Source organism: Fukomys damarensis, unplaced genomic scaffold (assembly GCF_012274545.1).
Source record: "Fukomys damarensis isolate Sample0158 unplaced genomic scaffold, DMR_v1.0_HiC HiC_scaffold_19, whole genome shotgun sequence".
Lineage (NCBI taxonomy): Eukaryota > Metazoa > Chordata > Mammalia > Rodentia > Bathyergidae > Fukomys > Fukomys damarensis.
The window spans coordinates 58716356-58731093 of record NW_022900931.1 but is presented as its reverse complement, the minus strand read 5'-3'; the positions used below and the strand labels follow the sequence as shown (position 1 = coordinate 58731093).

The 14738-nt window shown below is 46.5% G+C and overlaps 1 protein-coding gene across 7 annotated transcripts in view; it reads right to left on the bottom strand.

Moving 5' to 3' along the window:
* Positions 1–10764: 10764 nt before the first annotated feature.
* Acp7 (acid phosphatase 7, tartrate resistant (putative)) overlaps positions 10765–14738 on the bottom strand; it is a 21391-nt gene continuing 17417 nt past the window's right edge. For all 7 annotated transcript variants that reach the window (XM_010632854.1, XM_010632855.1, XM_010632856.1 and 4 more), the window contains exon 13: positions 10765–12665. In XM_010632854.1, coding sequence (XP_010631156.1) covers positions 12600–12665 — 66 coding nt within the window. In that variant the 3' untranslated portion in view covers positions 10765–12599. The remainder of the gene's footprint in view (positions 12666–14738) is intronic.

Below are 14738 nucleotides of genomic sequence, written 5' to 3'. Positions count from 1 at the left end.
ATATATATATGGAGCTCTCTTGCTTCAAGATCTCTTGTTGGATCTTCTGTCTGGAACAGACTACCCTCAGTTATCCTGTTGGCTCCTTCCCGCCTTCAGAGGTTAAAAATGTCACTTTCCAAGTCAGGCATGGGGTGCACACTTTTAATCCCTGAACTCTGGGAGGCTGAGGCAAGAGGAGTCTAGACAACTTAGTGATCTAGCAAGACCTTGTCTCAAAATAAAAATTTAAAAAGGGGTGGGGTTGTAGCTCAGTGCAAAGGGCAAAAAACAAAAAAACCAAGTCACTTCTGTGAGATCCTTGCTGCCCATCCTACCAAAAGCAGCTAAATCCTGCTTGCATACTACAAAGCCCTATTCTTGGTCTGTTTTTTTCCTTGCTGTCCTTGCTAATTGCCATTTTTTTTTCTTGGTTATCCCTGCTGCTGGTGTGTGAGCTCTGAAAGAGCATAGGTTTTTGTCTCTGTTCACTGGTGCATTCCCAATACCTGGGCATCATTGGCCTGGGAGTACACAATCTCATTTGTTGTTGGCAGCTTGGAAGAGTGATTAATCTACCCTTTGGAGATGCACCCTAATGGTGGGTGCATCTCTTCTGCCCCAGCACACTGTCCAGAATGAGGTGGGCACTTCATTAATGTCTGTGGAAACCATGAATGAGTGATTGATTGATCATGAGGTATTTTACTTATTTTACACTTACCGACTATTACATTTACATATATCTGCTTTTTTACATTTACCTACTTTTTTAAACATTTACTTACTTTTTTTCTATTAAGAGAATCAGAAACACACTTCTAAGGAAAGTTGGATTTTATAAAAGCAAGATTTTGCATAGCATTTGTATCTATGTCATTAAATATTCCTTAAATAATATTAAATTAAATAATATTAAATCTTATTTGCCTATATTGGGAACTGAGCCCAGGGACTTGTACATACATAGTAGCACCAAGCTGCATCCCTGATCCTTTTGTTTTTTAAGACAGGGTTTTGCTAAGTTGCCAGGGCTGGCCTCAAGCTTGGAATCCTCCTGCATCAGCCTTCTGAATAACTGGGACTATAGCTGCCATTACATGCAGCTAAGATTATTTTAAAGGGCCGTACAAGAAACCATCCTATCAGTGAACTCTAATTTATTTCTACTCATCTCCAGTTGCTTCCTTTGAATAGAATGGAACTAACCCGTAGGGTCGAAGAGAATGTACATAAACAAAAAAACCTACCCAAAAAAGTGGGGCTTTTCATACATACTAGGCTCTGCCACTAAGCTACAGCCTCAGCCCTGTGTGTTGGCATAGCCACAGCTCCTATGTTTCAAGCATGTTTAAGCATCGAGTGGCACGGCTGGGCTGGGGATTTAGCTCAATGGTTCTGCCACCTGCCTTGCAAGCAGTAGGTCCCAAGTTCACTCCCCGGTACCAAAAGAAAAAAAAAAAAAGAGGCATGGCTAACTATAGGATGATTCATTCCTGTTTAACCCAGGAGGAAATTCACTCGGAAAGTTCACTTGCTTGAAAGCACTTGCTCCTGAGTTAAACCCAGCTTTGACCCACCTTGTTCTCACCGGCTGCCCTCTGCTGCCCCACATGGCCAGAGACTCACATTACAAAACTGCAGCCGGGATCTGACTCACGTTCCCACCCGCATCCAGAGGAGCCGCACCAGTATTAAACATCCCAGTTTTCGTGCTCCTTTGAAGTCTACGTCTTACACAACTGCTGTTTTAAAAATATACAAGAATAATAGCTGAGATAACAGTAGCTTATTCGGGTCATGGTGATTGGAGGGGGACCAGGTACAGTTTTTGTCTCTTTCATGTCCTGCACAAATTTCTGGATATTAAGCTCTAGAACTTGTGTTTGGTGAAGTCCTTTGTTACCTAGCTCGGGATCCCCTTCAGAAATCAGACCCCAGAATAACTCAAGTGACAAATCTGTCTCAAGAGCAAGGTGGAGCAATCAGACCCTCCTACTTCAGGGCTCCCAGAGAAGAAAATCTATGATCATTTATATTTTTTCCCCCCAAGAGCGTCCTACCTAGGGCTCCCTGAAGGAGGTGATGAGGAAGGGACCCTTAAGGGAAAGAGTGAGGATGATGAAGAAGATTTGGCCTCAAAAAATTATGAAGTTCAGTACATCAAAGAAAAAGATGAGTGGCGATATATGAGTGGATTTCTTTCATCTGTAAAGAGCACTTACAAATCACTAAGAAAGGAAAGGGAAATATGCAACAGAAAATAGGCAAAAGGCATGAAAAAGCCAGGAGCAGTGGGACACACCAGAAATCCTAGTTATTTAGGAGGCTGAGGCAGGAGGATCACAAGTTGAAGCCAGCAACTTAGCAAAACCCTGTCTAAACAACAACTAAAGTTCAGTGGAAGAGCACTTGCCTAGCACACTCAAGGCCCTGGGCTCAATTCCCAGCATGCCTGCCAAAAAAAAAAAAAAAAAAAAAAAAAAGGATGTGAACAAAAAACAGACAATAAAATAAGAAAAATGAAAAAAAAGGAATTGATGAAGAAATAATTGATGAAATATTAAATGGGGGGTTGGATCTTTCAGAACAAAATTCAATACTGTATTATAGTCAAGTATTGATAAGAATACCAAGTAAAAGCCACTCTTACACTTCACTTACCCACTTGCTGAGCCACCTGGTCATACCCTAATCTCCTGCCTCCTTTCTCCTTGAAAGACATAAGTCCCCAGGGTACAGTGGTCTCTGTCTTCATATAGTTATTTCCAGCCCAAAAGGGACTGTAGACCCTGCCTACTGGGGTTTCTGTGCACTCCAACTACCTTGGAATGTTATGGCTTACCACCTGGGTTGAAAGAAACCCACCAGAAGACAATGAGAAAAGAGTTAGTGTCTATATGTGGAGAACGGTTGAGATGCCTGTTTAATAGGAAAAGGCTGGAACCCAAATATGAGAAGGATCGTGTCGTATTTCCACACTTCCTGCAGAAGAGCAGAGAGAGATGTTAGATAAATTAGCAAGAGCCTGAGAGCCATAGCCCCAGCAAGATTATTCAAATTATATATCCAGTTAAAAGCAAGAGTCTCGATACAGGTACCCATTTACCTTGTGGTGAATTAGGGGTCACTAGTGACTCTATCTGCACCCAGACCAGTACCAGAGTCTTGCTTTTTGAAGAGAAACCTCAGGTCTTCCAGAGGTTTATAGGAGTAGCTTTTTTGATTTGGGTGGTCTTTTTCTTCAGGCAGTTCAAGTGGAGCTGTCTTTAGAACTGGCAATCCTCCCCAGAGTATGTGTCTCTTCTGTGTACAGGTTTTAACAACGGCAGTGGTCTGAACTTGCCAGGGTTCTTGTAAGCACCTGTGGGGAAGTCTTGTAGACCTATTAGGTGGGCACAGCTAGTCCTAGTCCTGTGAAAATTTAAATGACCATTTCCCACATAGGGTTTTTATAGCTTTCCACTGCATCCTTAAGGAAGAGCCAGTTTAATGATTCTCCAGAAGCAAAGGATTAGGCAAGGGTCTTGAGGGGCTATAAGGCTGGCTTTTTTGCCTCTCTACCAGCCTTTTGAGTTTTGAGGAGATTTTAGACATGTCTCTTTGGAATCCCTTGCAGTGAATGACAGCAACCTGCTTGGGAAGATAGACTGCCTCTTGGAGTTATAGAATTTCCTGCTTGTGTTTTATAGATGATTGCTTATTAGTCAGCAAGCTCCTTCCTTTTCAGCTTGCTGCATGGGCATGTAGCACCAGAAAGGCATATTTGGCTTACTACCAATGCCTGAGTAAGGGCTATGAATTCTGTTTTGTTTGTTTGTTGAATTGAGGTCCCTGGGGGATGAGGTTTGGCCTCAATGACCTATTGTGAACTGACAACTGCATAACCTGCCTTTTCATATTCTTCTTGGACAAAGGTACTTCCATCAGTGACCTATACCTCCTCAGGGTCTTTGAGGGGCAAGGCACTGATGCCCTGCCTGTTTGCATTAGTCTGGGAAATCACCTGTTTATAAGAGTGGAGTATATGTCTTCATGGTAACCTCAGAGTGTCTAGAAGCAAGGCCTGGCATAGTCCCAACAGATAAAACCTGCTTTGGCCTTTGCCAGAATTAGATAATTTCTCCCAATTTTGCTAGTAAATATCTTCCTAGTAAGGTAGTAGGACATTATGGAACAATTAAAATCTCATGGTTGAACACTTGACCTTTGAATGGACATGTTAAAAGAGGAGTAAAGAAGCTCTGAGTAGGGCTCTCCTTCAGTCCAATTATGGCTATAGCAGAGGAGGATTTTCTAGAAAAGAAAGTTAAAACTGAAGCCAAAGGAATGGAAACTGCTTACCCATGACATCCAGGATCACCTAGAGTTCCTCATGGGAGATACAGATGTTCATGGATAGGGACATTGTAGATTGTTCTGGGACCCTTTAGTCCTCTTTATCAGACCAGGAGATGAGGGTTTTGGCTGGCCTAGCCCCTTTGTGGAATTAGGGACAGTCAATCCTCCCATGCCATGAGTCAGGCACATCAACCACCTGACATATAGAGCAGGACCCCGGCAGTGGCTTGGTGTAGTCATGTGCCCAGTGTCTAGTTTTCTTGCAGGCTTTGATTGGTCCTGGGTTTTCCCTTGGACAACTTGGTTGTCTTAAAGCATTGCCAGTTGAGACAACCATAATTTCAGTCTGTATTTTTTTTTTGTCTGAGCCTTCTCCTTTCATCCTCATCTAGATCCTGATTATTGAACACAGAAAAGGCCTTGTCCAGCAATTAGGTCATATTTGAAGATACTGGGTCTCTCTGGGATGCTGGCCTCTGGTGGAAATGGGAGTGAAAGAAACCCATATGAGAGACGGGTGAGTGTCTGAGGACATGATCATCAATGATATCTTTTTCTTTTTTTTTTATTTTGGAGGCTTAAGTACCATGATTCTTGGGCTTTACAGAGATAAAGAACCATGGAAGCCTGAACAGAAGAGATTTCATACCCTTTTCCATGCCTTTTGTGGAAACAACCTAATTGAAAAATAGTATACAGCCTAGTGACAAGGTCACTATGATCTGCAGGGGTTTCCCGTGGTGTGGTGGCCCACTGACTTCTTAGAGAAAAGGAGAAAGAGTAAACTCCTAAGAGATCAGAGTGGAGCACCACAGGGGCTCCCTTAGAAACAATCTTACCAGATCAGATTAAAAAGTCATAGTTAGGGTAAACCATCAGAAAACTTTTCAGAGTCCTTGGAAAATTTACCCAGTTTGTCTTTGAATTGCTGAATATCCATCTGAGAAGATATCCAAATAGGGAGTGGGTGGGATGAATGAGGTATAATCCAAAATGTATTTTGGGCAGGAGGAGTTGTAGGAAACCTAACAGGCTATCCCTGGGTCAATCCCCAACCCATTTGTGGGGATCGTACAGAGCATCTCCTGGTGGCTCCTGAGCCTTTCCGCCCCAGGTTGTGATCTTGTTGCTTTTGTTGTTGTTGCTATTTTGTTTTGTTTTGGTACCAAGGATCTTGTGCTTGTGAGGCAAGCAGCGGTACAACTGAGCTAAATCCCCAACCCCAGGATGTGATTTTATAAGGCTGAATTCCTTAGGATTAAGTCATAGAAACATTACAGAGCCTTTCACTAGGTCAATTCCCCCATAGGAACCTAACAGGGCATCCTCTAGGTCAGTCTTGGACCTGTATAGTTACCATCAGGGCATCCCCCGATAAAGCTGGATTATTGGAGGCCAGAAATATCTGGCATTTGTGGGCACCAGTGCCACTTTCTTTTGAAACTTTGGGTAACACCCTAATCCTAACCCTAACCCTAACTCTTATGACCACAACCCATCTTCTGGACAGAGTCTGGAGCTGAGGTGCTGTACTGGCTAGACACCTTTCAGCCAGTTATAAAAACCACCTAACCTTACAGCCTGCCTGGCTAAGAAGTAGTTTCCTCAATAAAACCCCCAAACCCTAGTAATTGTCTGCATTTTTGTTAGATCAAGCTGCAAAAGGATATGCATGCGGTGACACAAGGAAAACTGCACAAAGCAACAACCACAGGTCACACATCCTATTGGGGACATTAACTTGAAGCCACAATTATCACAGCAAAAACAAAACCAAGTAAAATGGAGAAAGAAAACCAGTACTTTACTTTGTATATTCACATCTGCTTAGTTGACTTTTCCTGGCTGCCCCCTTGTTCTACCAGGGCCTCCAGGCACATGTTTCTAAATTATCTGAATTTCACAATAAAAACAGGAAAGGGAATCTAACTCAACTTAGAAGAGAAGCGAGGAGGACCATATGATCCCAGAAAGTGGAGGATTTATTAGCTCTTATCTACAAGGATGAAATTTTCAGGTGTTCATGAGATCAGTTGAAAAGAGAAAATGGAGAACAAACATGGCAGGGCCATGTGACCAAGCATATGACCCACATGACCAAGCAAAATGGCTGAAAAATATGATAGATCTATGTGACTGACTCATGATAACCAGAATGGCCACTGAACATGGCGGAACCACGTGACTAACTGACATGAGGAACAGAAAGGTGGACTGGGATGAAACAAGGCTCTGAGAAAGCAACTAAGGATACCTAGAGATAAAAGGCCATCTACAGGAGCAGTGCAGCTGAGACTTTGAGCACAAAAAAGGGTAAACTAGGGTAGGTGGCTACTCAAGCAGGAGATCAAGTTACCAATAGCTATTTTTCCCCAAAAGTGAGAAAGCTGAGCAAAGTATCAAGGAGAGCAGAAATGTGAGGACCAAAAGGCACACTAAACTCTAGCTTGCACACATGGAATTTAAATGATCTGTTCTACAACTGGTCAGTAACAGGCTCTCTGGCAGCTCTCCAGCAATGAGTGACCAAAATGGGAAAGAGAAGAAAGAAAAGGAGAGATAAACAAGGCAGACCTGTGGGACTCTCTTATCAGCTTAGAAAAACACAGAGCCATGAACTTTCCCTTTCCAGTCCCACATGGAGGAACATACTAGAAAACTGTTCCTGGAGCCATGTGAAAATTTCCTGAGTTCCCCAGCTTCCATTAGTTTTTAATCACCCTCTAGTTCCCTGCTTCTTTCTGACAGCCAACATCAGAAAAAAAAAGTTAAAGGATTTTAGCCTCTGACAGAGGAAAGACTATCTTGGGAGAGAAGAGACAAGAAAGAGGTTGGGGCTTTCCTGGGTGAGTGAAAGAGGGAAAAAAAATTAAACCAGTCCTTAGCTTGAGTCTAAGATTTCAGAGAAGTACAGAAACAGTTCTTTGCCCAAAGGGCTTACCTCCTGGCTGGTTTCACCAAAATATGTTACTAGGTTCTGGAGTTCTGGGTTCTAGAGGTATTTTCTAGGTTCTTTGAAAGAATTGGTCAAAATAAGTGCCAAAGGTAGTGAGGTTTAACATTTATTAAAGGTAGGAAAAGAAACCTGCTCTGCAGAGTGAGTGTGGACCAAAAAAAAAGCAGGAAAAGAAAAACACTCTGCAGAGTGAGAGCAGACCACTGTGAAAGAGAGAGCATAGTAGCCAAGAGTTTAATGATGGGCATCTTTTGCGTCCTCCACTCCTTAGGCTGATGTCAGATCTAGCCAACCTATCAAAAATCGACATGCTGGGAGTGGTGGTGCACGCCTGTAATCCCAGCACTTGGAAGGCTGAGGCAGGAGGATCCCTGTGAGTTCAAGACCAACCTGGGCTACACAGTGAGTTCCAGGGCAGTCTGAACTACATAGTGAGACCCTGTCTCAAAAAACAAAACAAAACAAAACAAACCAAAAAAATTGGCTTGAGTTCTCCCAAGAAGAGTTGGAGATACTGTAGCATTCTCTGATTGGTCCCAGCAGCAGGGTTGGGGCACACACCCTGCATCTGTGTTTGATAGGTCATACCCACTTGCTCAGCCATCTGGCCACGCCCTAATCCCCTACCTCACTATTGTTAGCCCCATTTATAGATGTGCAGACCACAGAGAGGTTATATAATTTCTCCAAAGTCACACCAGCAGCTTGGCTTCAGGGTCTGGTTTTCTAATCATTTCTCTTCCTTTTTCACAGAAGAAATACTTGAGGGATAAATAATACACATGTAAACCAAATATATATATGGCATAAATATATATGAAATATATATATATGGCATTACATAAAGTGATGAGCACATCCAGCTCAGAGTGGTGGTGCACACCTGCAATCCCAGAACTCGGGAGGCTGAAGCAGGAGGATCACTGTGAATTTGAGGCCAGCCTGGGCTACATAGTGAGTTCAAGGGTGGCCTGGCGTACATAGGAAGACTGAATCATGAAAATAAAACACATCCAGTAGCCAAATAGAATGTGTAAGGCTGGGATGTAGCATGGTGGTAGAGCCTTTGCCTAGCATGTGTGAGGACCTGGATTCCATCCCCAGCGTTGCCAAAAAAAGTGTAAGGCAAAGGACCCATTGATTCTATGTTCATAGGTATTTCCTGAGGCCTCAAACCAAAAACAAATTTTGTTCTTCAAGTAGTTGAACAGATAAACATGTTTTAATACATGCATCCCATTAAATACTACTAGCAATAAAGGAGAAAGGATTCCTTTTATTTGCTTGCTTATTTGATTTGAGACAGGGTTTCGCTATGTAAGTCATGCTGGTCTCGAGCCTGCCATCCTCCTGCCTCAACCTCCCAAGTGCTGGGATTACAGGCGTGCTCCACCGTGCCAGGAGGGAAGGAACTTTTAATAGGCACAGTGACGTGTATGAATTGCAAGTGCATTGCATAAGGGGTGAAAGAAGTCGGACTTGTAAGGCTCCAAACTGTCTGATTCCACTTGCGGTAGCCTGGGAAAGGTAAATCTAATCTATAGTGACAGAGGGTAGATTAGGTATTGCCTGAGACTGGGATGCAGAGGGAGGATTCAGTGCACAGGGACAGGAAGGAGGGAACTGTTTAAATGATAGAAACATTCTCTCTTTTTGGAGTGCTGGGAATGGAACCCAGCATTCCATGCAAGCCCCTCTACCACCAAGCCACCCTTCTAGCCAAATGTTCTCTATCTCTTCTTTTTTCTGAAGTACTGAGGGTTGAACCCAGGGCCTTCACACTGAGCTATAGCCCCAGCCCTCTTTTATTTTTTATTTCAAGGTGTGATCTTGTTAAATCACTAAGTTTCCCAGGCTGGTCTCAAACTTGCAATCCTCCTGTCTCAGCCTCACAGCGTGCTGGGATTACAGGCATGCACCACCAAGCTGGGCTTGTTCTCTATCTTGATAGTGGTAGTAATTTCATGGGCACGTTCATCTGTCAAAACTCATCAAAGTGTGCACTTTAAAAGGGCGCAGGTAATTGTATTTAGTTATATCCCAACAGTTATATTTAAAAGGATGTTAAAAGTGCAGTGGAATAAAATACAGACTTTAGTTACTAATAATATATCATACTGGCTCATTAATTGTAGCAATTGTACTGTACTCATATACAATTTTAATAATAGGGGAAGCTGGTCAGTGGGCCTTCCGGGAACTCTACTCTGTGCAATTTTTCTGTAAAGCTATTCTAAAACATAAAGTTTATATTTTTAAATGGGGAAAAATAAAAAAAAATGGGGAAAACGCAATGGATAGATGACTTTATGGCCAGGTTCACTTCAGCAGGCAGGAAAAACAGGTCTCGGCCTCCCACGCCACACCACAGGATTCTGGTTTCGCAGCACAGCCTCCTGCAGTGTCTCTCAGAGCTGTCTCCTGGGAGCCTCAGGAGCTCGGGCTGCACACGCTAGGGGCAGGTGCGGCGGGGCAGGTGCTGCTGCGTGCCTGCCTCCCCGGAACCCAGCTATAGGATCTCCCGAGGGCCGGGCCTGTATCTGATTCGCGTAAATCACTGTCATTCCTGCTCTTCGCAGCGTGCGCCCTCAGCGCTCGGTGTTGCGCCTCGTCTGCACGGTGGCCTTCTCTCACTTCCTCCCTCAGCCACCGGGAAGCCACCTGGAAAGACCCGCTATGGCTAGGGAGCCGCCGTTCTGATGGAGGACACAAAGACTAAATAAATACAGTCAACCTGTCTCTGCAAGTCGGTCACAAGATCTAAGTGTTCTAGGGGGGAAAAAAAGAATAGGTCAGGGAAGAGGGATGGGTGTACGGGGGATTGCCTGTCTTCCCTCCCTCCTTCCTTCCTGCCTTCCTTCCGTTTTTCTCTGGTACTGTGGATTGAACCAGGGCCTTTACAATGAGCCACACCCAGCCCTTTTTATTTTTTATTCTGAAACAGGGTTTCCCTAAGTCACTAAATTACCGGTACTGGGCTCAAACTTGGGATCCTCCTGCCTCAGCTTCCCAGGCTAGGATTTTACAATGCTGGGCATGGACTCCAGAGCCTCCCACACATCAGACAAGTGCTCTGCAACTGGGCTGCCTCCCAACCCCAGGGCGGTTTCAAGCCAGTTTATCAGAAAGGCCACCCAGAGAAGGTGACACTAAGCAGACACCTGAGGAAGGGAGCCACACAGACACCTGGGGCCAGTGTGCTGGACTGGGGGCTCAGTTGGTACAAAGGGGGGGTGCTAGATACAGAGGCTGGTGTGGCTGAGCGAGGGGTGCAGGATGGAGTGAGGGATGAGGGTGGGGGAGAGGGGGTTCTTCGGCGGGCAGCGAGCTTTGGGAGGTGAGGCAGAGCAGTTCCAGGTGGACTTTAAAGCCTAGCACAGAGTATTCCAGTTGACTGACCATGGGCACGAGTGAAAAAGAGTCAAAGTCAATACCAAGGCTTGTGATATCATTTAATCCTGACATCATGAAGTCTTATCATTCTTCTGCTACAGCAGCGGAAACGGGGCTCAGGGCTCGGAGTGGGCTGGCGTGAGCAGAGCTGGGAGGACTTTGTGCTCTGTAGACTCCACCTCACCTGGAGGCAACGCTCCTGCAGTGGCTTCTCCGTCTTGTGCCCTCTGCGGCATCCCGTCACTGTGGGTCACCTGGTCGGGTGGCCACGTCTCCCCATCTACCTGCAAACTCGACAGGACACGACGGGCACTGACTCCTCACTGTCCCCAGGGTCGTCCGGCCAGAGCCTGGCCGAGGCTGCCTTCATCGAGGCAGCAAATACTTATGAAGTGTGTACGCGACGCCCGGCCAGCCCTCCAGTGAGCCGCCATCCCGAGAAGGGGCCCGGCGGAAGTGACAGACTCAGATATGAACAAAAAGTCCCTGGTCCCAGACCTCCAGCCCAGGAGGAAGATGAAATTGGGGAGGACACTGAGAACTGAAAGCAGCGAGGGACACAGAGTGACAGAGACCTGCTCTAGCTGAGGTCACCAGGGAGGCTTGAGGAGAACGCTGGGGCTGAGGGTTAGTGCGTTTCAGAGACTCCCGGAAGCCGGGGTAAGGGTGCAGAGGTTCAGATCAGAAGAGTTTGAAACGACACAGGACAGAGCAGGACCAGCTGCAGGGTTGTCCCGCAGGGCTGGGAACCTGCTGCAGGCAGATAGAAGCCCCAAGACTGCTGCGGTCCGGTCCGATCGCATTCTTCACCAGCCCGGGGCCACCCTGCGGCCCCACCCAAATCCCTCTCACCATGGCCCACAAAGTTTCCAGCCTGCCGTCACCTCCCTGTCCTCACCCCTAAGTCCCGTTGCTCCTCCTGCATCAGCCTCCTGGCCAATATCCCGGCGGAGTTTCTCTCTGTCTCTCTCTCTCTCTGTCTCTCTCTCTCACCTGTCTCCTCCCTCATCTCCTTCAGATCAGATGTCACCTCTCAGTGAGGTCTTCCTGACTCTGTCCCCTCTCCATCTCTCTTCCCTACCTTTTCTGAGCACTCAAGGCCTGTAACCTCCTTATTTACAGTGTCTCCTTTCCATTTCCCTGGTTGTAATGTCCACTCCGCATGGGCTGTCTTGTTCAGGGCCATCTTCCTAGAACTGAGAACAGAGCCCAGCATGTAGCAGATGCTCAATAAATAATAGTTGAATAAATAAAAAGGCGAAGAGAAAGAGAAATGGACGGAAGAGGCAAGAAACTGACAGGTCTGTGAGCTCCTGAGACCCATCAGTTCCCCAGCCGGGATTCTGGAATGTTAACGTGTCCTCTCTTTATCTCCTGCTTCCTGCAGGAAAGAGCACTGGCTGGGAAACTGAGGCACAAAGGGATATTGGGCAGCCCTTCCCGGGCCAGGGAGGCAGGAGCCAGGCTTGGGTGACAGAGGGCCAGGACAGGAAGAAAAGGCCACTGATGCCACCTGCTGGGAAGTGAGGGCATGACAGCTGTGCCCACCCTGCTGACTTGGGGCTGGTGATGCCCCTCATTGGGTGCGCACCAGGTGAGGGGAGGCGGCTCAGCGGCCTGGCCGGCAGATGTGTGAGTGCACAGGGCCACAGCTGCAAGCCTCTTTATTCCGAGGCACTTGGGTATCCAGCCCGGTCAGGGCTAGGCAGGAGGGCACATACCCGCATACCTGTCCTCCCTCCACAGCCAGCTGGGACTCCCACATGTACGGAGGAGAGAGCTGCCCACCTCAGGCTGCATGCACCCCACACGAGGCCTTAGAGGGCAGGGAGTGGGCCTGCCCTGACTCCCCACCCAGGCCAGGGCCAATGGTCCAGTCACTCCAGCCAAGGCGGCAAGGCCTAGGTCCTGATGAGAGCATCCCGCGTCCCTAGAGGTACACCATCCGGCCGTGCAGGGGCCTCACCAACCAGAAGTCGTCCACAATCTTCCCATCCTGTGAGGGATAAAAGCAAGGAAGGCAGTGAGGCTTGAAAGCCCAGATTCTGGGCCTAAGTGATCTGGATGGATTCAGTACCTATCTCTGCCTCTGATAAGCTGTTGACCTTGGGCAAGTCTCTATACATCTCTGGGCCTCAGTTTTCCTCCTCTGAAAAGTGGAAATGGTAATAATAGTCGCTGTGGGGATTAAATGAGATAATATGTGTCCAGGGCTTAAAGGGGAGCCCCGTACGTGGCGAGACTACTGCTGAGTGTGGCCTGTTATCATTAAAAGCACATCCTGGCTTGGACTCCACCACAGAAACTATATGTGGCCTTAAGCACACAGCTCTCCGAGCCCAAGCTCCATGTTGCACACAATGGGGAGAGGAGAGAACCACAGAACGGAACAGACCACGTTGGGCACAGGAGAAGGGAAGGATGGGCGCATGTGATGGCAGCGGTCTACCCTGGAAACAGGGTCTCCGGGCTCAGATCCGAGCTTTGCCACCCTCCGCTGTGTGACCGTGGGGAAAGGACTTCCCTTCTCTGAGCTTCAGTCCCCTCCTCTGTGAAATCCATTCCCACACGATTGTTGTGGTGACTAAAGCGCTACAAAGCAGAGCCTTTAGCCTACTGCCTGGTACACAGCAGGCATTCAATAAACCATCACTTTCTCATTATTTTAAAAACCACAAAGAAGAGTAAGCCATTCATTAGCGGGCTCCATCTAACCTTCTGTCACTGCTCTGACACACGTGTCACGTCGTCTGGCCGCCGCCTGCCTCCCACCACACCCCTTGTTCCTCCCCTGCCTGCCAGGAGAAGGACCTACTGAACTCAGCGTTTCCACGCTGCTCCAAGCACGGCTTGTGCACGGGGTGGTCTGAAAGCACAGTGCATGTTTAAACAAAAAAATACTACAAGCCCGGTAGGGTGGCGCACGCCTGTAACCCCAGCCTGTGGGAAGTTGAGGAAGGGGGATCGCCATGAATTCAAGGCCAGCCTGGGCCACATAGTGAGTCTGAGACTCTGTCTCAAAAAAAACCAAAAAAACAAATTAACAGTAAAGACGCATTGCTGTGCTTGCTTTCGCAGCTCATATACTAAAAGACACCTGGCCACAAATACCCTCAAATCCTCCCCTTCTTCGAACACACTGTCCCATCGTTCCTGCTACTTCCTTAAGCAACTCAAAGACTTTCATGTCTTAACAAGGCATGATCAAAAACACAGTAAATGCTGCTGCTGTGTGTCATCCAGCAGGAAGACAGGCTCTTAAAAGTACTATGTTGTGGAGCTGGGGACTCACTTGCCTACCTCAAAAGCGCAAGGACCCAAGTTCGATCCCCGGTAGGAAAAACAAAATTATGTTGTGTCCGCATCTACCTCACTCACTCAATCTGGTATTCATGTGGATTCTGGCCCTGCCCCACAGTCAAAATGACCATGAAGGGTAAAATTTGTGAATCGATTTAGGAATTCAGGCAGCTCTAACTGCAATTAAAGACAATCATGCTTTACAAAGTGGTAAGAATGACGGGATAGCAAGGTGTGGTGGTGCACACATGCCTATAATCTCAGCACTCAGGAGGCTGAGACAGGAGGGTTGCTGTAAGTTCAGGGCCTGAACTACAGAGTGAGACCCTGTCTCAAAAAAAAAAAATGATAAAAAGAACATTGGGGTACATGTGTTCAAAGCAAAGGAGGAGTATTTTTAGAGGAATTGATGACAATGTATCTTTTATTGTAATATATTAAAAACAATGCCGGGCATGGTGGTACACTCCTGTAATCCCAGCATTCAGGAGGCTGAGGCAGGAGGATCGCTGTGATTTTGAGACCAGCCTGGGCTACATAGTGAGTTCCAGGTCAGTCTCAACTACATAGTGAGACCCTGTCTCAAAAAAAAAAAAATGATAAAAAGAACATTGGGGTACATGTGTTCAAAGCAAAGGAGGAGTATTTTTAGAGGAATTGATGACAATGTATCTTTTATTGTAATATATTAAAAACAATGCCGGGCATGGTGGTACACTCCTGTAATCCCAGCATTCAGGAGGCTGAGGCAGGAGGATCGCTGTGATTT